This window comes from Podarcis raffonei, chromosome 1 (genome assembly GCF_027172205.1).
Source record: "Podarcis raffonei isolate rPodRaf1 chromosome 1, rPodRaf1.pri, whole genome shotgun sequence".
NCBI classification, from domain to species: domain Eukaryota; kingdom Metazoa; phylum Chordata; class Lepidosauria; order Squamata; family Lacertidae; genus Podarcis; species Podarcis raffonei.
The window spans coordinates 61,752,047-61,778,321 of record NC_070602.1 but is presented as its reverse complement, the minus strand read 5'-3'; the positions used below and the strand labels follow the sequence as shown (position 1 = coordinate 61,778,321).

Below are 26,275 nucleotides of genomic sequence, written 5' to 3'. Positions count from 1 at the left end.
GTGCTTACTCCTATGGAAGACGTGCAACAACAAAAATTGCTCATTGACCAGTCTATGTGAAAAAGAAACACTAGCCAGACCATCAATCTTCATTCATTTTCAAATGTAACCATGTCTTCACCCTGCACAAAGTGCTAAAGGATTGTACAGTGGTGTATGTTGTGACTGGGGGATGAAAGTGATGTAAGGAGGACCATTTTAAAAGCAAGGAGCAGTCTGGTGTGCTCCAATAAGGTTCATGTTGATATGGTTTGATCTCCCCCCCCCCTGCACCAACTCATACCAAGTAACAGATTAACCCCAATATTTTAAGATTTGTAAAGTTCTTGAATGGAATTGGCACGGGCCTGAAAGTCTTTGCTGTATTACATCTGAGATGGATGTTGATTCAGCAAGCTTAGAAGTTAGAAGTATCTTAGAAGTTAGAACCACTAAACCACCTACTTTGTAAATGCACTCCTGCACCTTCATTAGTCATATTGCTAACTCTCTTGGGATGAAGTAGTGCGTCCCTGTGTTTTAACCCTTATTGACCCTTTAAGGGAAACAGGGAACAACTGAAGTTTAGGCCAAAAAGTTGGTCAATCTCAAATAAGATTTTGTCAACATCCATTTTTCTCCTCTCAATAAACTCTACTGAGCCAAATAGCCAAAGGTGAGTGATCAAATTATGAAGCTTAAATGCCATGGTTGCTGAGAAATATGTACATGATATGGTCCATTGCTCAGCGTCCTCTGCCACCAAATGATTAATGATTTTTAAAAGGATTTGTTTAGTGCAGAAGTATGGTGGAAATAAATAAAACTGTTACCACTTTTTTTTCTTTTAAGAAAAGATGACCAAGGGCAAAGAGCTGGAAATCTGACATAGGATGATGAATGTAAACAATTGAAAACAAAGCAAATTGTTTTATAAAATGCTCAATTCTGATTCTTGGTGGTACTAACAATGATTAAAGTTATACATCACATTCCTGTGCATATATTGCATCAGCAAATTGATTTATGCTAGACTGTGATTGCTTTAATTTATTTTCCATGAATGGTGCTATCATTTAATGAATTGAATTCATAATAACAGCATGTTTGTCTGGTTACCTAGGGTTAGTAAGGGCTTATATTCAGGTATTGTCTTTTTCTCTCCCCCCCCCCTTGAATTTTAAAAGTGTAGCTTATATTTGGATGTGACTTATATTCGGGCCAATACGATAGGTTGTGTTTTTTAAAAAAAATACTTTCTTGTCACTTGTACAACTTGTATACAGTGAGATTACACGAGCACCCCCCACTCAGCTCTCTTAGTCTTAATTCCCCTCGTTTACTGATGCACACCCAACAATCCCGAAAGTCAGTTGCCCTGTAGTTATCTTTTCATTCAGTTGATGTTGTAGGGGAGGGGATTTTAATCAAGCTTGGAATGCATGGGAGGAGATTTTTCCTCCCTTGATATAGTTCCAATGAAAAGTGTTCTCCATGGTGTCCAGTAACCCTGGAAGACAAGGTTCCAGAGGTATTTATCAGAATTTGCCTCCTAGGGATGTGAGCTGGCTTTTTCATTGGAAATGTGCACATACTACAGTCCCAATGATAATCTCCACCAATATTTATTAAAAACGAGGGTGGGTGGGGACCAAGCAGGGCATTTCAAGTCATAAGAGCATTTCAAGGCATAAGTTGTATGTCCATTACAACCATCATTGCATTCCTCATGTTAAGAAAATGAACTTCTGCTATGAGGAGTATTCAATACTGATGGATAACTCTGGAGGATGAAGGTTCAAAATCACATCAGGAGGCTCCATCAGTAGAGAAGATTGCCTTTCCAGCAGATGGAAGCCGATGAAACTAGCAATGGCAAGATAACAGAGGTAGGTATTTAGAAATACACTTTATAATTTGCTGACATTTACAAAAATCAGATGCTCAACTTTCAGATTTTGAATGAATTCATCAGAGGAAGAAAATACACTGGTGCAAAACTATTTTTCTGTTTGGCAACTAGTGTAATCAGACAAAGAATCATACGTTTTCAACAGAGTACCGGCATTTAATATGGTTTGGGCTCATTAATTACATATGGCTTCTTTCACCTCTTTTGTACAGTTTCTTATGGATCATTATTGGAAGCAGAAGCTTAATGAGAAATGCTAGCCCTGAGAAATTCACACTTGCTCCTACCGAGTAGTAATTTATCTTCAGATCTAACTACTCAGAACCTAATCCTATTATTCAGTCTTGAATGTGTTACTGAATTTCCGTTACTTTATTTATAATGAGACGAGAATGGCAGAGGATTAAAGAACAGGAGGAAAACAGTTAAGGTTTTGATTGCGTTCAAGTCAGGAAACGCAGCCCAGCTTATCAAAGTAATGAAGTTCCCTGCCTTCACCCAACGCATCACCTGCTTAGTGATGCACAATTTTATTCTTCCACCACTTCAGAATTGTTTTGCTGATTAAATAGGCAACTCAGAAGTACCATTCATATGATTCTATAGCACTAATTGCTGAATAGTTAACAAGTGCTTCTCTGAATTTCTAACTATTCTGTGTTTCCAGTGCTTTTCAGACAATCTAACAGATAGTCAAAAGGAAGCACAGCCCACCCAATGTCAAGGTACTACAAATATTCCAGATTTCAGATTGTGAACATTCCAGAGGAACGGATGCTGCAGCATGCTTTTTAGGTCATTTTATTTTATTTTATTTTAACAAAAAAAGTATCTCTGACAGGCTTCCTTTCTAATGGGGCAGTTATATAATTACTAATCTACCTATCGTTAACCACATCTCCACGTGAGGGGAGAATTCAGCTGCTTACTTCATACAACAAATTCCCAATTTTCACAAAGCATACCAACCCATTCTATATGACACACATCCAAACACACCCTTGCACTATTTATTTATGACACTGATACCCCATCTTTCTTCCAAGCAGCTCAAGGCAGTGTATCTAGTTCTCCCTCTGCCATTTCATCCTCACAACCACCCTGTAAGGAATGCTGGTTGAAAGATAGTGAATGGTGCACGGTAACCCAATGAGCTTCATGGCTGTGTGGGGATTTGAACCTGTGGCTCTCTCCCACTTCCACCCTCTAGTCTGACACGCGAACCGCTTCTCCATTTTGAATCCCTGCCACTAGGCATAAATAACAAGGCATCAGGCTAGTCAAGATTTGCTGTGATTTGCTACACTTCACAGTGACTTCCTATTTGTACCAGCAATACCTAGTGACAATGCAAGCAGAATGTGCCTCCCTATGGAAAATACCGGTAAACTGATTTGGTGTGGTAAATTCACAAGTGAATAAATCAGGTGGATTACAAGCAGTCGATGATTAAATCACATTTCTAACATTCCTTTTTGAAAGCTTTGCAATCCTGTTAATTAATCTCTGAAGCAAAACCAGGGAGAGTAGACTCTTACATCAAAAGGCATCTCCTTTGCAGCACCTGAATATAAAACAACCTTATTCCCCCTAATATAATGCTATATATCATATTCTGATCATTACAACCAAATAAATATGCATCTCCTCTAAAGTCTGCACACAGTGCACATTAAGTCTTGACTTCTGAATGGATTAAACTTACATCTTGTGAGTTGCATTCCGAGGTGCTTTGATTATTATCTTCATTTCTTGAGGAAACCTGAAGAGTCTCTTTGTCTTCAGGAGCTCTTTGCTAGATGACAAGAAAGATAAAAGACTGTGAAAAAATACTGCAGGGATATTTATCTGTTGGATTTGTCTCTGCCTTCTTTCAAATAACTGTTGTAAACAATTACTACCTGGAAATCAGTAATCTATTTCAAAACATTCAGCAGCACAACTATTATTTGCTATCTGTTGGATCCGAAGAACTGTTTGACGCTCTTGAAAGAGAACTCTCCTGCCTCTGAGCATCCCTGAAAAGCAACTCTTGAGGGCCGAGGGACAGGGATAGAGCTTAGGATCTGCAGTGGGAGATGCTAAATGCTAGAAGCACCTTGCATGAGTTAAAAGGTAAAGGTAAAGGGACCCTTGACCATTAGGTCCAGTCGTGACCGACTCTGGGGTTGAAGCGCTCATCTCGCTTTATTGGCCGAGGGAGCCAGTGTACAGCTTCCGGGTCATGTGGCCAGCATGACTAAGCCACTTCTGGTGAACCAGAGCAGCGCACGAAAACACCGTTTACCTTCCCACTGGAGCGGTACCTATTTATCTACTTGCACTTCATGTTTTCGAACTGCTAGGTTGGCAGGATCAGGGACCGAGCGACGGGAGCTCACCCTATCACGGGGATTCGAACCGCCAACCTTCTGATCGGCAAGTCCTAGGCTCTGTGGTTTAACCCACAGTGCCACCCGCGTCCCTTGCATGAGTTGAAGCCCCACAAAATCTGCTCCATGGTGTTCCCCAACACCCTGGAGCAGATTTTGAAAGTGACAGGGTTACAAAGAAAAGGGAGGAAAGGGGAAAGTCTTACTGCATGTGTGAAGGCCTCATGCAGTGAAGGTTTGGGTGCAACTAATGGTTAAATCTGTCAATTCTGGTTACTCTCATTTTTCCACTTTTGTGTTCATTTCTCCACATTTCCACATCAGTTTGCAAATTATTTTGATGTATCCCCCAGTCAGCAAAGATGAAGCCTATAAAAAAAGGGCTATTATCGACCACATGTGTGGAGTAAATACTTCCGAATTTCCCCATTGGAAATACACATATTGTTAGCTATCGTATGAATTAATTGCTACTGAGCTTAAGTTATTGTGGCATTTTGTTTCTAATATAATTTATTTAAATCTCATTGTAACAGTAAGATATGCAATTGCTAATAACGGATATCTAATTACAATTTACATCCTAATTATAAAGAGCACACCATTCACAAGTCAAATAAAAACCTAGTTAGCAGTCTGCTTGTACAACTGTGCACTCAGGGGTGAATCATTTTGGAAAGCACTCCAGCCCCTTATCCAATTTGTCTTTGCATTTCTGAAGCCTGCTGATGACTTTCATATTTCAGGACTGTGTGTGCAGCATATGCAGGGTTCCGCATTCCAGCAATACTTTCACAAATTAGAGAGATTTACAGGTGAGACCTTTTCATGCTTGACCAAAAATCACGTTTCAAATTTCAGAAACTTAAGAATTAAGTAAAGCCGTTTGCAGTCCATTTAACTTATGCATGGGCTTGCTGATGAAACTAAAATCTATTTGTGTTTGCACAGCTTTCAGTAAAAGATAATATATAAAAGAAGAATTAAACATCCAGTTTGCTTGAAACAGAATAGCAAGCCAAACTCATTATTTTTCTGTGTTGCTCTCCAAATTTTGTGCTGGAATGATACATTCCTGTTCCAGTCTATGCTTCCTATTTTCTCTCTCTGCTTCAATCTATATAGCTCCCTTTTCATTATAAACTACTTACCATTTCTCTTCTTTGTATTATTATAATCTTCCGTGTCTTTCATTATCTCTTCACTGCCTAATACTGCTACGGTGCTCTCTAATCATGATGCTTCTAGTTAGTGACCTTTTTTTGACATTGGTATGTCATTTCAGGTTTTTTTCACCGAATAAGCTAATTTTCAGCTGTTCAGATAGCTTTTCACTCACAACACCTTTTGGATCAGATTGTAACACCCTTGCATTCTTTTTTATTCTTTTTTATTCTTTTAAAATATTTACTAATATTAACAACAAAATATAACAATACGCCAAAACAAAAAAGAAACAATTCCAAATCTTACAGATTAAAACACAAAACTAAGAATGAAAGAAAATAAAAAGAAAAAAGAAAAGGTTACAGACGTTTCAGGTTACAGCCTCCGCTAACCCAGAAATAGTACCTCGGGTTAAGAACTTTGCTTCAGGATGAGAACAGAAATGGTGCGGTGGCGACGCGGCAGCAGCAAGAGGCTCCATTAGCTAAAGTGGTACCTCAGGTTAAGAACAGTTTCAGGTTAATAACGGACGTCCAGAACGAATTAAGTTCTTAACCTGAGGTACCACTGTACATTTTCATATAATTCTCTCATATTAAATAACATGCTGTGAAATTTATGGTTTTTGTCCATAATTTTTCTACTCTTTGTATTCTATTGTATGGCCTAGATCTTGTTCCTACTTTTTAATGGCATTTCCCTTTTCTTCTTTTTCTCATTGTCCATTCTGTAACAATTTGTAGATTTTTGAGATAGTCTTTTGATTATTATATAATATTTCCTTTTCCCATACCGATTTTTTTTTTATCAAAACCCTTTGATTTTTTATCCTTCTTGAACGTTGCTGTTAGCTGGTAGTATTCTAGCCAATTAACCCCACTCTGTTTTAGTTCTTCAAATTTTTTCACTTTTGGGCAATAATTTATCTCCTCCACAAGTTCCCTATATGTTAGCCAGTTATCTTTCATGTTATTTCTATGACTAGCCGATGGTTTTATAGGCGATAGCCACCAGGGAGTTTTAGTTGTTACTACTGCTTTGTTCCTTTCCCAAACTTCAAATAGGGCCTTCCTCACCAAATGGTTAGTAAAGCCTCTATGTGCTTTTATTTTGTCATGTCCTAGGTAGCCATGCCACCCAAAGACTTTGTCCCAGCTCTCCAAATCCAGAACTTAAGGATACTGTTCCTTATCACCTCTATAATCTCTTCAGTCTCTATATCCGAATTTAAATAAATATATTCACTGCTTTCAATTTCCGGAAATTTATTTCCTCTGACATAATCTCTAATTTTATTCTCTTCTTTGTGTTCCAATTCGTATAATTTTTTATAGAAATTTCTGAACTTAACCTTTATTTGATCTGGGTCTGTGGTTTCCTTACCTTGTTCTATAATTTTATTTATAACTCTTTCCACTTGTCTTTCCTTTGTTAGCCAACCCCCAGTAATGTCCAGGACGTATGGCAGCTCTAGCTATTATGAAGTGAGAAGAAATCCCATTTCCATTAGGCTTGGGGTCCAGCAACCTGCTCCATAACTCCTTGAATGACATATGAAAAGCAAGCTATGTATTTCCAGCTTACTTTGGGCATAATGCTAAATCATAATTTAGTATTACATGAATTAACTTGGGCAAACCTCATGCTCATTCATTCCCGCTCTCTCTTCTTCCACCAGCATGCCTGTGAGGAGACCGGAAGCATCCATGTATCATTTTTAAACTAGCATTGCTTCTCGTTGACTGTATACTGCAGGTGCAGGGAAGGCCACAGGAATGGGGTAAAAGAGAGAGAGAGGGTGAGGAGGAAGGGGGAGGCTTATATATACATATGGTCTCTGTGTGTGAGATGTATGTGGTGAATGTGAGGGAGGAAGGGGGAGGGATTTGTGTGTGAGAGAGAGATGCATGGGTATGCAGTGTTAAATGTTAAAAGTTGCATTTACTGTGACAACTTCTTGGTGAGTACCGGCATCTTTTCTTCTTAAAAAAAACAGTGAGTAGGACACAGGTGACCTCACAGCAACCATACGGTTTCCATGGGAGGTTTGTGCTATGCCAGGCCACCCATGGCAGCTATTTTGTGACTGGCACCCACAGCACTTTCTCAAATTTAAAAATGTGACCACTGGTTTAAAATCACTGGGAACCCATGGAATGTTCCGTAGCCATAGTCCTCTGCCTTCCTGTACCTCACCTCAGCCTAGACTTTTCCTTTGCCCTTTCCAAATGTCAGAGATTGATGTGCATTATAATGAGTGAAATAATATTTGATCCCCTATCAACCAGTCAGATGTCAGGCTACCTGGTATCTTCGCTGTATGTAACGAGCTGAGATTAGAAGCACCTGCTGTAAGGGAGAGGTTTTACCTGTAATCCCAGCTCGTTACAGTACCAGAACTATATGGGGGGGGGGACTTGTCAATGATCTCAGGGCAGTCAAACATGGAAGGGGACATATTATGCTTTGGGGGTGTTTTTCTGCTAAGGGGACAGGACACCTTCACTGCATCGAAGGGATGATGGAGAGGACCATGTATCGTCAAATCTTGGATGAGCACCTCCTTTCCTCAGCCAGGGCATTGAAAATGGGTCAAGGATGGGTATTCCAGCATGACAATGACCCAAGACACACGACCAAGGCAACAAAGGAGTGGCTCAAGAAGAAGCACATTAAGGTCCTGGAGTGGCCTAGCGAGTCTCCAGACCTTAATCCCATCGAAAATCTGTGGAGGGAGCTGAAGGCTCAAGTAGCTACACATCAGCCTTGAAATCTTACTGACTTGGAGAGGATCTGGAAAGAGGAGTGGGACAAAATACCTCCTGAGATGTGTGCAAACCTGGTGGCCACCTACAAGAAACGTCTGACCTCTGTAACTGCCAACAGGGGTTTTGCCACCAAGTACTAAGTCATCTGTCGCAAAGGGATCAAATACTTATTTCACGCATTATAATGCACATCAATCGCTGACTTTTGTCTTCTGGGTTTCTGGGGGTTGTCCTGTTGTTATTCTGTCTCTCACAGCTACAATAAACCTACCATTAAAATTATGGACTGGTCATTTCTTCGTCAGGGGGCAAACGGGCAAATTTAGCAAGGGATCAAATACTTTCCCTCCTCACTGTACCTTAGGTCAGGATTACTGTACTGCTGAGGCCATTACTGCTTGAAACAGAACAGGAAATACGCTTATGATTCACTCTGTGAGGACAGGGCTGACTTGGGAATCATGAATTGGGGCTCTCCATTTCAGGAGTGTGGTGAAGGTTGTAGCTCAATGATTGAACATCTGCTTTGTGTGCAGAAGGTCCTATATTCAGTCCTCAGGATTTCCAAGTAAGTATGGGAGAGACGCCTGGAGTGCTACAGTTAATAAGTGTCAACAATATTGAGGTAGATGAACCAACGGCAGTCCCTATATTCATAAGGGACATCACACTAGTATTTGGTAATGGGATCAAATAAATGAAATATTGGAAGACATGCCTCTCCACACCATTTTCCCACTGCAGTTGCTTGAAATAATTTGAGCAACATGGCCAAGTCATAGACTATTTAGATATAACAAGTGTAGTGTGAGGCCCTATTATCCCAAAGAGATAAAATGTTCAATTTGCATCAAATAAATGAAGCAAGTAAACACAATGAGAACTGACGGGTTTTTTTTTTTTTTTTAAAAAAAGAATAACCATGCAATAATAACCAATATGGGAAAATCTGCTGAAGACATGGCCTATTAAGCCAATTACCAGGGTAGCTTTGAAATATATGACTTTACCCTGTGGCATTAGTAGACATTTAGGATTTCACCTTAAATTTAGATAGCAATGTTTCTAAATTTGACAAAGGCCCCCCTTTGCCTTTGTGGTACGGCTACTCACATTTAAAATACAATTACACTTCTATCAAAATGCCCACTTTAATATGAAGCTTCATCTTATCCCTCCAATCTGGCCGGCTGAAGTCTGCTGATGCCAGCTCAGTTAACTCCCTGTGAGGCAACAATAATGACAGATGAGCAGCCAGACAGATGGCAACTAATAGGCCAGGACTAAACCTAAGCTTGGCAAGGCCCACTGTGCATTTGAACATCTATCTAGGAGATTTTTTTGCTTGGTATTTGGGACAAATACCAATACATTTTTTCACAGAAGGTCAGAGCAGCTTGGTAGGAGAAACTAGCAAGAGCATTCTGGACCTCCAGTTCTGTGAAGAACCTGTGTCTCCCATACATGACCCACCCCTTCTGGAAGAATCAAAAGCACAAGCCTCTGTAGGATGCTTCACACATAACAGCAACTGAAAGTAGCTGTGTCATATGTGTCAATTTCAGTTTTTCCTCAGTTTCTCACTTTTTCCAGTTTGGTTCTCTACATTTCCCCATTGGGTTGGGCAGATTTCTCTAATATACATGTTTTTTTATATTCCTCCTTCCCTAACTGCACATTTTTTTGCAAAACAATTTCCTCTTATATAAAGTATTTTTGTATGTTATTTTCAAGACTATATTCATTTATAGACGTACTCTAGTATATGCATTTCTGTACACATTATTTGGCTGGGGGACTACAATATGAAATTCAGCAACATGCTAATTTCAAAGGATGGTTTCTTTTGGTTTGCAAATTGTTTCAGAAAGTGCAAATTACCGTATTTTTCCATGTATAAGACTAGGTTTTTTCCCTAAAAAATAATGTCCAAAATTTGAGGGTGTCTTATACACGGATATATCTTTCCCAATTTTCTTAAATTGGAGTCCCCAAAAATAGGGGGCGTCTTATAGATGGAAAAATATGGTAAGTATATTCACATTAAATGCAAACTTAATTGAACTCTCAAAATTGCAGCTTGAAGAGAATCTGTTTGTGGTGGCAGTGCCTTCTGAAATCTAGGGAGCAACAGCGCACAAGATGGCCTCCTTACTGGTGGTCCTTAGGCTATGTAACTCCTTCCCCTTGAGGATACACAAGGTATTGTCTCTTTTAAAATTCTGCCAATAGTTTACGACACATTTCTCTGCTCAGATCTTTGAATGGATCTAGTTCCTCTTTGCAATATTGTTATATTTGTGGAAAATTATTTCTGAACAGGTTTTGATTAACTGTTTTAATCGTCATTTTGAAATGTTGTGCACCCACTCTCAGGTTCTTTTGGTGATGAATGGGTTATAAAAGCAATAAATAAACAGCTATGCAAATACGAGTAAACTGAAAAACCTGCCATTTGTAAATGTGCTTAAACCAGTTCTCACTAAGCTGATGCCCTCTGGATGTTGTTGGATTTGAACTTCTTCCAAGCCCCAACCAGCATGACCAATGGTCAGGGATGAAGAGAGTTGTAATCCAACAACATCTGGACATACAAAGAGAATGGTAGAAGATCCCAGGCATTTGTTATAATGTTTGGTTTCTCAGTCTCTTTAATGAACAGGCACTATTGTTCAAAAAATTCTGAAAAGGATCTGACATGGTTATCCTAGGCCAAACCTTTCCCAAAGTTAAAGCGTTCCATTCACCAGCTGTTCCGTAAATCACCCTACCTAAATCAGAACACAGCTGGTAAGAAATTCTAAATTAATTTGCATTCATTTGATTAAAAGAATAAAGGAAAACCCTGAAGCCAAACTGATTGCCCAAAGTGGTGATTATTTCCTTGCAGGCATCATGCAGGTACCAATTAGCATAAACACGAATTCCCTCTCTGTGCTAAAAGGTTTTACTGAACCATATTTTATGGAGGCCACCATCTCTAAAGCGAAAGAATATAATCATATTTTTTTAAAAAAAATCTTCACCACTTACTACTTTCTCTTTTCATATTTTGAAAGAGAACACCCAGCTGATATGTGCAATAGACTATTAGCTTGCAGCATTAGATTCAGGTAGACCTCACTGTATAAAGAAATCCTCAGATTGCCAACTCCAGGTTCTGAGATGCTGCTGGGCAGTAAACCCTCATTGGACCTCCTCTCCTTCAGTGACTCTAACAATTATTCGCTGCTGTGGTTGCTTCTTTTCCCCATCATTGCCATTACCTGCTTACTAGCAGTGGGCTTGCATGTTTCTATGAGCCTCATGAGCAAAGCCATTGGGAGTCTCATAATCCCAGCAGGGTCACCCAAGACAGTAAGGTCAAAGGGGAGGAGCTAGACAAAGAATGATCCAAAAAGTCCTCAATGGCTGAACAGGCGGGTGATAACAAGCGGTATGTTACAACGGCTGTGAAGGCAAATGAAGGCTGCAGCAAATAAGAATCTACTGGTCGTCGTGATACTCGTGCCATCGGAATAGAGCCTTACTGCAAAGACTTTGTGTTGGTCAGTGTGCACTGATCTCCACACATAAAACAAATTCTTGCACAGGTGTCTTCCAAAAAGCCATCCCAAACCCAAACCATCCCTCTCCCAAAAAGTTCCGTGGTGATCAGCAAATGGTAATGGTGGCAGGACCGTGAAATCTGGAAGCCCCTAGTCATGAACCGGCACATGGCCGGTGGATACAGGTTCTGTCGTTCTGACTTAAGGAGTGAGGCAGTTTAGTAGCTCGGCAGTTGTATCCACGACTGAGCAGTCCTACTTAGGGTCCACTTTGCTCACCCCCAAAAGGGGGAGGGGCAAGAAAAGGTGCTGTAAACATAGTCTGCCTCTTTTTCCCCTGACTGTGTTCATGGAAAACAATCTTACTCGGCTATGAGTGATCACCAAAGAAGAAGGAAGAAAGAAGAAAAAGAAGAAGAAGAGGGCCAATGAGAAAGCAAGGATCTGCACCTCAACCCCACTGTTTGCTTGTTCATCCCTCTGGGCCAGAATGAGAACAAACAGACTGCAATAGTGAAGGGAAGAGGATCCAGGGGGCTTTTGTAAGTGCCCCCTTCTATGGTGTGGCCCCTTGGCAGATGCCCAACCATGTTGGTTTGATGCCAGCATGAAAAGCTTATGCCAAATAATTCAGTTGTTACAGAAACCTTGCTTAATGGCTAAAGCCGCACAGAGAAGGCCATAGCTCAGTGAAAGTGCAGCTGCATAGCACGCTGAAGATCCCAAGTTCAGTCCATATCATATCCAGGTAAGACTGGGACAGGTTCCTGTCTGAAACCCCAGACAGGACAATACAATACAATAGACAATACAATAGACAATACAGTGATACCTCGGGTTATGAGTGTAACTTCAGGTTACAGACGCTTCAGGTTACAGACTCCGCTAACCCATAAATAGTACCTCGGGTTAAGAACTTTGGTTCAAGATGAGAACAGAAATCGTGTGGCAGTGGTGCGGTGGCAGTAGGAGGCCCCATTAGCTAAAGTGGTACCTCAGGTTAAGAACAGTTCCAGGTTAAGAACAGACCTCCGGAACGAATTAAGTTCTTAACCAGAAGTACCACTGTACTGAGCTAGATATGACCAATGATCCAGCACAGTATAAGGCAGTTTCTGTGTAACTAATCCTATGGTGTAAGATTAAGCCTTATTCCTTAAAAAGTGCACCTTGATGAGATCTGACAACTTTCTGCAATGCAGCAAAAGTTATCGGCATTATTGTATGGTGACCTTGCTTTATCTCCTGTCTTGCCCCCCCCCTCTCTCTCTCTCTCACACACACACACACTTCTCCATAGTAGTAAATAGGTGTTAGGCAATGTAGTGATACTTTGGCTTCAAGCAAATGAACAGGGGTAGGACAGTTTGACCCCAGACATGACTAAAAAGTGGCTGCTTAATTTCTTGCCATCTCAAAAAGAACTTCAATAGAGCTGTGGCTATTGACTATTGAAGTGAATGAATCTTGTGTCCTGGTCCTAGCCACTTGCCAGAGGACCAATAGCACATGGGAGTTTGCTTCTTCTTCTTCCAGAAAAAGCACTCCAAAGCAACTGATAGTGGGCCTCCAAATACAAAATTTCAGCCTAGCCCCAACCCTTTGCCAGACAATTTAGTAGAGGCCTCTGATAATGGAAGGTGGAAGGTGATTTTAAGCAATTCCACCTCCCCCTAAATATTCCTGTACCACTTTCCATGCTGTTCTGGAGGCTCCCCAACTTTTTGTAGTAGTTGAGTGGAGGTTGCAGGGGGAGAGGGAAGTGGTGAAAAATCACTCCATTAGGTGAGGTATATTTTGGAATTAAAGCCTTTCTATTTGTGGATTTGAACAAAGGAATTCCACTAAGTGGAAATTCCTTTAGGAAAAAGACAATTTTGATAGGAATTGGAGTACATGTACACATGGTACATTTAAAAAAATCACCAAATATCCATCAATTTCTAATGATTCCTTGAGTTGGATATATTGTGTTAAGGAGGACAACTCCACATTTAGACATTGGACTTTTGTGGGTCCTCCTCCTAGTTCTCTGAAACGTTGATTAAACTTTAATCTGTTTCATAATTGTCATTAAAAGGTGTATTATTGCTGTCTTGCATCTCCTGTTCATAGCCTCTTTCAGCATATGTTGTAAGTATTAACATATGCAGTACCAATGCTAGTAACTATGCTTTTATTATTGTGACACTTTCCCCCATTTGTTTCAAAATCTTCTCTGTGGGTCAAAGGAAAAACAGCAACTTCCTCAGCTGCCTATTGATAAAAACACAGGAATACATTGTTTCATTTTAAAACACTGAAACTTTCCACACTGCACAACTCTTTGCCCCAGACCTACTGGGCAAACTAGTTGCTAATAGTGGAAAGGAGGTCTGCTGGGATCAATCTATGACAGTAACAGCCATTTAAAAGAGATACAAGAAAGCATTCCATGGGGTTTCAAGAGCCTGGGGAAAGTGTTCTTTTCTCAAAAGCCTCAGACACTGCTAAGAGCCCCACTTAGAGGGACTAGGCTGAAAGATGTTCTCAATAAAAAACAGGGGGGAATCGTGAGCACTTCTTTAATATACGCCCCCTGGGAAACTATGTGTTTCAGAAAGTTACAGTTAAGAACATTATTTCTTACACTTGGGGATTTATGGGGGGGGGTGTACTCTATGAACCTCTGTCTTCCTCTTCTTTGGCGATCACTCGTAGCCAAGTAAGATTGTCTTCCATAAACACGTTTTTAACAATGAGTCCGTAAGTGACTATGGAGGCCCATTCTGGATCCACACATCCTTCCACAGTGGGGACATTGGTTTCTGGGCAGGAGTTGATCATGGTGTGGATTTGCCAAGCGTGCCTTCCTCTTAGCACATTTCTCCCTTGCGTCCTGAGTTTGAGCGTCTTCAAAGCCCATGACACCTTTAGTAAAGGCTGTTCTCCAATTGGAGCGCTCACAGGCAAGTGTTTCCCAATTGTTAGTGTTTATACTACTTTTTTAAAGATTTGCCTTGAGACAGTCTTTAAATCTCTTTTATTGACCACCAGCATTACACTTTCCATTTTTAAGTTCGGAATAGAGTAGTTGCTTTGGAAGACGATAATCAGGCATCCGCACAACATGTCCAGTCCAACAAAGTTGATTTTGAAGAATCATTGCTTCAACACTGGTGATCTTTGCTTCTTCCAGTACACTGATATTAGTTTGCCTGTCTTCCCAAGCGACGTGTAAAAAATTTCAGAGACACCGTTGAGGGGATCTTTCAAGGAGTTGGAGATTGTCTATGTTTCACAAGCATATAGTACAGTTGATAGTACAATAGCTTTGTAAACAAGCATTTTGGTTTCCCTGCGTATATGTCTGTGTATAGACACACACAATGGGATGAAGCGCAAAAATGTATAGCTATACTTGGACTTAGAATTTAGATTGCAAGCTCTTGAGGTCAAAGAACTGCTTTTTGGTTATGTGAAACAGTTCCTGCTTTTAAGCTTCCCATAGGAACCTGGATGGCCACTGTGAGAACAGGAGGCTGGACTAGATGGGTCACTGGCTTCATCCAGCAGGGGCTTCTTGTGTTCATATGGTAACACACACATAAGAAATAGTACATGTCTTAGTCTTTAAAGTGCCACAACACTCTTACCTGTATTTACAAAAAGAAATAGGGATACGTGTCTCTTACTGTTCTTAGCGTGTCATTTCCATGTGTTTAGTGGTATTACATTTTAAGTCTTATATAAAAAGACAAGCTGTAACAAACCAAAAAGAAGATAAACTGGAGAAAAACCAAGAATAAATACACTTAATAGTGTAATCCTATTCATATCTGCTCAGAAACAAGCCCCATAGATTTAAACTGGAATAGTCCCAGATAAGTGTGTTAAGGATTGCAACCTTGTTTATTTTTCTAAAGGAAATGTATGCACAATGTGTTATGTCACCTTGGAAGAGGGCTAGACACAACAGCACCTCCTTTTGTTGCCTTTAGCATTAGTCACCTTCATTATCTATTCCGTGGGAGGTTAGGAAAGTGATTGGGAAATGCAGAAAAAATTGTGGGATAAATGACTTGTGTAATGGAAAGATGTGTAACTACCACACAAGTGAATCAGGATGAATGCACAATAAAGACCAGGTATTGAATGACCTCCATGTAAGTTTTGTGCCAGCAAATCAGAATGAATGGTCAAAAAACAGATTTTTATTGGTTGTAACTTAAATTTTATCTTACAACGTTGTGGTTGACCAAGACCTGGTTTCCTGTTTTCTGCATCTGTGTTGCGAACCTAACTTCAACAGATTGGCTGCATATGTAGGAAAGCAACACAAACATTTATCTTATGGGAAATTGTAGAGGGAAACCCAGCAATGTGGTCATTGCTTTTTATTTGCGTCCAGTATTCCAGCATTTTTGTTCTCATTTGTGCAAAAGCAAGCCAACTTTTCTGGGATTGCATCCAGAATACAAATGGGATATTTAGGGTATAAGCCTGAAGCCACTTTATCCTATAAGATCCATGCATTTCAATAGATGTGTTCCTTGCTGTTTTGACAACTGGACTGTCACTTTGATTTCATGTCTTCTTCTGGAGACAAACTAAACAGAAAGTAAGAAGTCATCGCAGGTTTCTTTTTAAAAAATCAAGTTGAGAGAAAGAAAGAGACTGACCAAATAAGAGTTCCCTTCAGTATATGAGCTCATTGTTTCCGCAATTATCCCATTTGCTTTGTCTTGAGTTCTGCCATGCCACCCTGCACTTAAGCTTACATCTCAGTTTAAAGGTCTGATAACTGTGAAAAATACTTATCAGCAGAACAGCCCTGCAGAGTAGCAGCTGCTTTGCCAGCTGGAGATAAAGTGCTCTAGGTATTATTGCAGATGCTTTGAGATTTCTGGCAAGTCTCTGAAGGCAGTGCTGGCACTGCCCTCTTCACAGTCAATGTTGTCACTGCCTTGTTTACTTTCACATCAAGACAAAAACTACAGGAGATCACTTTATAACTGATCTGTTTTAAGCATACAGCTTTATTATCTGAACTCCCAAGTTCATTTGTTTTGTTTTGTTTTACTTTACTGCCTTTCTGTTCCTAAATTCCTTCTGCTGAACTATAGAACAGAACAAGACATAGCATTACATCTCACAGAACACTAACCTCCCTAAACTGAGGTAGTGTAATGTTGTGGCTAAGAGGAAGTATTTGGTTCAGATTTGATTTTACCGCCATGAAAATTCCACCTTTACCTTATAATAATAATATTATAATAATAATTTATTATTTATATCCCGCCCATCTGGCTGAGTTTCCCCAGCCACTCTGGGCGGTTCCCAATTGAGTGTTAAAAACAATACAGCATTAAATATTAAAAACTTCCCTAAACAGGGCTGCCTTCAGATGTCTTTTAAAAAGACTCAGCCTCCATCAACAATATCAAGATAATGATGTCAACCTACCTTTACATAATAAATATTGATAGAGAAGCATGAAGAGTACGTTGAACATTTCAAAGCACTATATAAATATATCAATCTCTAATTAGTTTGTAAAATACACTGATTTCTAAAACATTTAAATATGTAATTTCAAAAATATTATTGAAATTTGTGTTTGCATTATCTTGTTTCTAGAGCTAGCAATAACCAAACTTAGGAATCCTGCATAAACTGTGTTTGTCCTATCAGGGGGTAGATTCCTGCTCTAAACATTGCTTGCAATTGAATGCTACAAGCCGATGAGCTGCTCAGCATATGTGCACAATCAGTGCTATGATCACAGGTAATCACAGTCTTTGCAATGAGGGGTCCTGTACCTTTTGTTGCAGTGTGGTTTTATCCTGTGGCACTGTCCTTGTAGTTCTACATTCATAGAACACCAGTCTCTCACCTTTCACACCCATGCAGAAAATCAGTCTTTGTAGTAGCAGAAAGCTATTTCATCCAGGGGGGAAAAATGGCATGTTGGTTTGAGCCTATGTAAGAACCCATAATCAGATAGCAGTCATTTTCAAATGGGTTTTTTCTGGAAGCTTATATTAAGTTTTTTGGTTAGAAGATCAGCAACAACAGACAAGCTTCTCTGAAAATTCAAATTTATATCACACTCTTTCTCCCCAGAATGAGGGCAGCTCAAATTTATAAAAGGAAATGAAAACAATTTGAAACAGCACTGTAACATATCACTGACATTAGCTGCATGTACTAGGGTGTATGGGAAATCTCAACAGGACTATACCATATGAACTAATTGTACATCCTTGAACACATCACAGAATACTTTGTAATGTCCAAGGGTCAATGGCTAGCTTGGAATGATTCCTTATTCATACATACATACATACATACATACATACATACAATTAGTTATCTGCTGCCACTTTGGGCATAGAATACCCAAGATGACTCACAATATCTTAAAAAACACAGTGAATATAAAATAATCAAAACTGCCAAAGGCAGCAACATTATCAATTATTTTAAAAGGCTAGTTAAAGTACTTAATGAAGACTAATAGAAGACTATTCCTTGACAAATAATCTGATATGGAAAAGGAACCTAGATCGCAGTAGGCTTGAACATTGCTGGTGTTGAAAGACATACATTGTATAGGCATTATGGGAGTGCACAGCAAGAAGTCAGCAGTATGCTCGCAGCAGCAGCAAGAACAACCCAGGAACTTCAATTCAGCCTGGACCCTGAAATTCAACTTTTTCTCTCAGCACAGTTGCATTGTGCCATTTTTAGATAACCATCTCACCGGAGAAAACTTTTCTTCTGACCTCCTTTAAGCATGCTACCATTATAAGCACTACATATTCCCTGAGCACCCAAAAGCTTCTTATTGCAGTTAATTAACTACAGTTGCCTCATCACCCATTTCTAGAAGAAAAAAAATGCAGGAGGAAAGCATTTTCTCCACTTTGTACAGGGCAATAAACTGGCTCAAACCCCCCCAAGTTTCCTAGGGTAACAAATTATATTTATTATACCTTTATGGCATCAGAATATATGAAACTATAAATAGCTTTTTCTGGGTATTAAACACCCAAATTCCTGACTACTGCAAAGTCCATTAACATTGAGTGCATGCTAGTATTATGGATAGGATTGTTGCTAATAACAAATCCAAAAGAAAATTCAGTTAACTGCTTCATTAACATCTGTATGATATTTGTTAAAAAAATATTCCTCATGGAATAAAGAATGTTTTTCCCTTCTAGGTTCTTACATATATAGTTTTGATATAGATTCAATTTTGGTCATTGATCATCGTTAGACTACTAATCCCGTTTCTGTGTAGCAACAGTAATAGACTGAGAGCAAACCTTGCATCACATGCTTCCTCTTCCTCCATTTTTTTTTGCGCCCTATAGAACACTTCCTGTGTTCAATAGACCACAGTTGCAGCTATATCTCTATTTACAAACCAGAGAATAAACCCTTCTTTGGGAGTAATAAGAAAATGTGGTTTATTAACCATGGTAGCAGTGTTGAATCAAATGCAATGCCTGTTTTCAGGGTACTTTATTAGACAAATTTGAACTGGGCCACTGAGAGCTGCAGTTGTTTTTATTATTATAACATTTTATTGTTTTCTGCTACATTCTTACTCTTATGTTGAATTTGCAGTTTCAATTTTTACTGCATTTTTATACCTTTCGGTTGTCTTTAAATTTTTAAGCTGAGGTGTTTAATTGTATCAGAATGAACACATTTAAAAATACGGCATGTCAGCTAACAAAACAGAGCCTCTCAAAGCAAATATATGTAATGAGTTCTGCTACAGATGACAATCCTGGATGATGTTTCATTAGCCTACACATGGGACCTATACATAGGCCCTGAATCTCAAATTCTGGAGTACTGTCTGACCACCCTGTTTTGTAATACAGTGGTACCTCAGGTTAAGTACTTAATTCATTTCTGAGGTCCATTCTTAACCTGAAACTGTTCTTAACCTGAAGCACCACTTTAGCTAATGGGGCCTCCTGCTGCTGCCGTGCCACCGGAGCATGATTTCTGTTCTTATCCTGAAGCAAAGTTCTTAACTTGAACCACTATTTCTGGATTAGCGGAGTGTGTAACCTGAAGCGTATGTAACCTGAAGCGTATGTAACCCGAGGTACCACTGTACTGGGGACTCTCAGAGATGGGATTTTGGATTAGGCAGTCATTGTTCTGACACAATCAAACTATGTGCAAATCAAGAAATGATTTGTGGACTGAGACAAATATGTATAAATGAGAAAAAGAAATACAGTTAAACAGGGGGTGGAAGCTTGCAAAGAACAAAATTATCATCATAAATGCTGTTGGAACCTGAATTCCAGACAACATTACTGCATTATTTTACATGACAGAAACTACACTATTAACACATTACCTCCATCACAACTGGGCAAACAACCCAGCAGAGGGTCATTGAACATAGTGAATTCTCCAAATGGCTCCCAATTACAGAAACACCTGTGCCTGTAATTTTATGCTAATCCAATGGAAAATGCAACGTTCAGCACTACGAATCTACATAATTTCTCATTTATTACCTGTAGAGTGTTAGCTCATTGTTTTCAGATTTTGTTGCCGTTTAAAGAACATCATTTCAAGGGGAGCTGAAAGGACATACTCAAAGCCCTTCTACGTGTGCAGTTATTGACACTCAATCTTTCTGTATCGACATATGAAGATATACTTGGGAGAACACATGATGCTGACATAAAAGGGAGAACAGTTGAAAGATAAATGCAAACATTTACAAAAGCCAGCTCCCAAGCTCAAGGGGGTATGCCGCTCCTGATGATATACACCACCTCCTCTGAACACAGAAATTGCCAGCAACCAACAGCAATATGTTGAGAAGACAGTGACAATGGTAAAGTAATTGCTTCATGTGATTATCCGTGGGGATTTTTTACTGTAACTGGGTGGGTGTTCCCACACCTGCCTGCAGCTTCTGTCACTTCTTAACTTTTTGGCTGAAATATAACAGGGACATAATATTCAGCGGAAGAAAGGAAACACAAACGCAGCTTCTCTCTCATTCTCACAGCAATCTTAGTATGCAAAACCCATGGGTCGGAAGGAGCAAGGTTAACAAGTTCATTGATAACCTAAGAAGAAAGCAAGTCTCATTAACTTGCATTTGCTTTGCTATGCATCTTGATTTTTATCCCTGCTGGATTTTGAAGGGGAGGCAAATGTTCTTCTGTCATGTAATTGTGCTCCTTTAAAGCCAATTTAGCTAATGATTCAAGCACTTTCCTAAGGACAGAACCATCTGTGATGATACAATGCAAAGAGAAGGGTGGGCTGGTTGACTCTGAAATATGCTAGCTTCATCCAGGCTGCAAACTCAGGCTGCACTCCCTTGGTGAGTGTTCCAAACATCAGATGGTGCTGGGGTCACAGTGCAGAGCCAGACATGAAGAGGCTCCTGTTCAGAAGATCCCAAAAAAGCCACAGACTCATGAGAAAATCATGCCCAGGCTCTCCTGGAAAGCAGTGATGCTTCTGTAGATTTATTTCAAGAAGAGGCACTGTCGTGCAGCAATGGGGGAGATTTGTTTTGGTCATTTTTTAGTATGAACCTACACAAATTCCCAAATCAATATGCAGACCAAGACACAGTTCTCCTTGGAAATGTGCACATCTCTGGGTTTTGTGATGCAGTTCTCTCTGGCCCACCACGTCAAGTTTATAATGATGAAGAAGCTTACTTATTCAGATTGGCCCTGAAGAAAGAAAATTGTATTTTTGATTCAGGCATTTGAAAATTCATTCCCCCCCCCCCCTGCTTTCTTGGCTCACATAGTCCTTTCTGTTTTTGCTTCTAGAATCCTCAGATGCTGCTACTCCTTTCCAGATGCTGTTATCCTGCACTCATCACCGTTCCATTCTAGAATCAGCAGTGGTCAAGCCAAGACACACTGCTTGTTGTAATTGTCATTTACATTTTTATTCTATCCATCTTAGGGTGGTGTACATGTCATTGTTGTCCATTTTATTCCCACAGTAACACTGTAAGTTACAAAGGGACGAGAGAAGATGATTCCTGGTCCAAGGTCTGATCTTCCTAAACTAGCACTTTATCCACTGTATTATGCTGGGTCAATCCAGTATCTAGTTCCCATGCTTGGAATGATGAGTCCCTCTTAAATGGAGTGCCGTGATGCAAACTAACTCTGCCCATTAGCAAAAGGTACACTCTGTCAAATAATTCCAACTCTTCATGCTACCCTACTACAAGAAAACTCCAGTAAGCAACCCCTGTGCGTAGATCACGCATGTGTTGCATGAATATTCACACCGTAAACCCATTTGAGGGTAGGCCATACCTCAATGGAAGAGCAATTGCATAGCATACAGAAGATCCCAGGTTCCATTAAAAAACAGATTCTTGCCCAAATGCTGTATGCAATGTAGGTGAATTAAAATACTGTCATTGCCACTAGCGAAGATGAAATCCGAGCAATATCCTCAAGCCAGAAAAAATATAGATAGGAAAAGTAAAATAGAGCAGAGGAATTACCAAAAGGCTTTTCTGTAATGTTTTTCACTCTGCCTATAAATCTGATCAGATTTGTCACCTAAAATGCCAGCCAGCCTGATGATTTATTATACAGCTAAGAAACTTCCTATTACCCTACTGACATTTGTGCCATTAAATATTTGCCCTCTTTCCATTTTAATCAGATTTTCGGGGCTTTGTAAATTGTCTCTTGAAATCACAGTATGACGGAAAAAATCCAGAGCAGCAGCAGCAACAACAAAAAGGACCACCCAGAGTACTTTGCTTTGTGACTCTTCCATATTACAAAAAATGTAGAAAAGGGGTAATGTAGTGTGACACACTACATGCTCCAATATCTATGTTTTAAAGGACTATATTTCAGAGTGGTATGTACTATCCTTCCAGAAAAGACACAATATCCATTCCACTGATGTCTGATGGGTTGAAAGCAGCTGATATTAATGGGGGAAAATATCAAGTGTTATGGGAAGCTTTTTGTCAGTTTCACAAAGGGAGCTCTGGGGACTTAGAAGCACTCATTTCTCTTTACATTGCAAAGATTTCTATGCTTCCCACACAGCATCAGCAGCATTTGACAACATATGTGTAGAATCTGTTTTGTAAACTATATGAGATGAAAAAGTGGGGCTATATGAGATGAAAACAGAGGGCAGTGTTCAACTCAATAGTTGTGCTAGCACAAGGATTAGCACTAAAATAATGGGATTTTCCTGTGCCATCCTCAGATCTATTCTTGAAGGCAGAGGCAGATTCCAGGCAGCGTGACCTGTTTACTCTCACTGGGTGCTGAGCCAAGCGGGGCACTGCTATGATGTAATGCAGGCACAGAATGGAAGCCAAGAGGTGCCCAACTTTGGCCTCACACCGCTGAAACTTGAAAGACCAAAGTCTGTATATCACCTCTACTGTATATCTCCTGAGGCCACCTCCTATTGTAAGCTCAAAATCCTGCACTGATCAAAATGCTATCGAAATCCCAATAGAAATTCTCAGTCCCCTGACAATGAGGCTCAACAATGGAAACATTTTGCCGAGGATGAAAAGTGAAGGAGAGATTTTGGCACAGCACTAGTAATTAGTTAAGGAAATACATAGCTGCCTGCTACATATTAAGTGCATGTCTGGTTTGGCCCTGGCTTGTGGTAAGAGCAACAGTAAGCTTAGGTCCTAGAGAGAAAAGTGGAAATCTCCATGTACTTTCACATGTCCAGGGGACTTTTTTCTTACAATCTGAAAGCATAGTGTTCCCTGAAAATTCCCAGTCACAATATAATAATTTAAGGGGTTTTTCTTGTTTGTTGGTTTTTTTTGGGGGGGTTACATGGATTTAAAAACGAGTAACCCTCTAACAGTTTTAACAACCTCACTGGCCTCCTTAAACATCATTTCTCCGTGCTCAGTTGCTTAATAAATTGTAACCTTGCTTTGTACCTCAGATCAAACAAAAACCTGCTTTTATGTATCTGTGATATATACACACACATGCACACATATATACATAATCATTTTGCCATTAACAGAGAGAGAGTATTTGCAAGGAATATAAAGTGGCAAAAGCTTTAGTATGGTTGCATTGCCCCTTACGTGATGGTACTAAAATTAGGGTAAACTTCAGATGATACATTTTCAGTGCTTCATTTCACTTTCACATAAGAGAGGGATGTTTTTCCCTTCAGGGCGAAATACTAAATGGGAAGATGCTAATGAAGTTCCATGGAGCTTCGCTGCTTAACTGCACACCTTCTTGTTGTGGTTTTGTTTTTTAAAAAGTCTGCATTCGCCTTCTCCTGAAGAAAGTCTTATTCCATTTTCCTGCAGTTTTCGTGGTCAGAGAAGATGTCCAAGAAATATGCATGCTATTTGTGCCTTGTCCTTATGATCTCCTGTAACAGCAAATTTGGAGTAAAGACTGCTGTGCCAACTTGTGCTGTCAAGTTGCATCATGATTATAGGTTGACTTCAGTAGGTAGTCATGTCACAAAGCTACAATATGGCACATATATGGGAATAGGAACAGGAATATGGCAAAGGCAAAATAGGATGAAACTCACATTCCATTCCATTTTAGAATCATAGAGTTGGAAGGGACCATGAGGCTCATCTAGTTCAAACCTGCAGTGCAGGAACCTAGACTCACACTCTAGCAACTGAGCTAGGCAGCAAAAGAAAAAACTCACATCCCATTACATTTACAAAAAAAAACCTTGTTTGTTATCCCTAACTAGAACCAGAGGGAAGATACAAAGGTCTGCTTGCGATGGGTCAAGTGACAGTTAAATTGTTGCACTTCTTCCCTGTTGCTGAGATGGCATTCTGGCTTTTGGCTGCCATATACAGAACAGTAGCATCCAATTTATATTTAATGTTTGGGCATTTGGTGGGCAATCCATTCAAATCCATTAGTACATAGTTATAGGCTAATGAGAGTTTGGAATTCCATCAGAAATGAATTGATGAGATTGAGAGTCCCGGCTGAAAGGAATATAAGGCCAAATTCAGTACTGTTTGGAGGTCAGTTGTGTGTCTTTGGCGAACTGTGAATAGGTTCAGAAAAGGACTTCGGAAAGGTTCAAGGAAAGCTAGAGAGAAAGGCAGCTGGGAGATGAAGAAAACTGAAGCTGATATTTCTTAAGGCAGAAGCTAAGGAGGCTTGCAAAAAAGGGAGTGTAAACTACAGCAGCCTTTGAGACAGCTAAGGCCATGGTGGCAGAAGGTGCGGACTTCTGGTGAAGACCCCAGTAAAGCTGAAAGGTAACTAACTAAGAAAGGTGAACCCTGAACAAAGGGAAGACTTCAAGAAAAACCCTCTTGACAAGCCTGTGAGTTACCTGGGGGTGGAGTTAGGACTTGACTAAGGGACGCGGGTGGCGCTGTGGGTTAAACCACAGAGCCTAGGACTTGCCGATCAGAAGGTCGGCAGTTTGAATCCCCCTGTAGCTCTTTACTCATCTTTGTTTCCTCTCTTCCTTGTTGTTCTTCACAGCCACAAATTCCTATACTTCTCATTATTTTCATATTAGGAAGTGACTCCTGAGAGAGAAAAGGCACTTCCCAGGAGAAGGAGACAGTCAAATATGTGTTGTCTGGAGCTAAATTCCCTCTGTATATCATATTAGCTGGCTAGGCAGCACTCACAACCAAGTTGGTTTACATTAGACCTTCACATGGCAAAGTAATACCAAGGAATGGACATTACTGAATGTGCTCAGCTAATTTTCTTCAAAGAGTAATAGTGCAATGTACTGTCTTGTACTTGAGAAAGTTAAGATGCACTGAAGTCCATAGAACCGAACAGGATATGTTAGATGCACTGTGGATGTGGACTGATACCCAAGGCACAGTGTCTAAAGATGCTATTTAGATCTCAGTCTTGATGTTTTATGAAACAGTGTGGAAAAGGCATCGTTTTATCTTTCTGTGATATTTCTCCTGTCTTTGTTTAGTATTCTGTTTAGCAAAATTATTTCTGTTGAATAATAGCCATTTAACTATTTTAATTAGATTCTTATTGTACTTTTAGTGTGAAAGCCACTAGAGAGTACAGACCATGTACAGATGCAGATTTATGAGTGTATTTATCACAGAGGCTTTGCAAATTACTCCACAATGTTCATGTTTCTGCTGACACTTCAGAATCTAACCCTTGCTCTTCTCTCATATATGCTCAGATACACCAATAACAGTTAGGCAGGGTAAAAAGCAGTCAAACATGGCAAAAAGTGTGGGGGGTGGGGGTGGAGGAGAAGAATCATCATGCCTAAACAGGAAGGAATTCTTGACTGAGAAAATGAATAGGGAATTACATTTCTAAAACATATTTTTGAAAACAGAAATGTTGTTTTTGCTGTGACTACAAAATGCCAACTGCATACAGTATGTCATAAACTGGCATTTAAAAAAAATCAATGCTGTTCAGAAGCTATCATGACTAGAGATGGCACGGAGCGATTATACAAGTCATCTCACCTCACTTCCAATTTAACAAAGATAACTTGCGTAAAGGGAACACA

General features: G+C 39.8%; 1 protein-coding gene across 4 annotated transcripts in view; it reads right to left on the bottom strand.

Annotated features, from left to right (window-relative positions):
• LUZP2 (leucine zipper protein 2) overlaps positions 1–26,275 on the bottom strand; it is a 287,595-nt gene that overhangs the window by 14,975 nt on the left and 246,345 nt on the right. For all 4 annotated transcript variants that reach the window (XM_053389373.1, XM_053389393.1, XM_053389383.1 and 1 more), the window contains one exon: positions 3,597–3,686. In XM_053389373.1, coding sequence (XP_053245348.1) covers positions 3,597–3,686 — 90 coding nt within the window. The remainder of the gene's footprint in view (positions 1–3,596; positions 3,687–26,275) is intronic.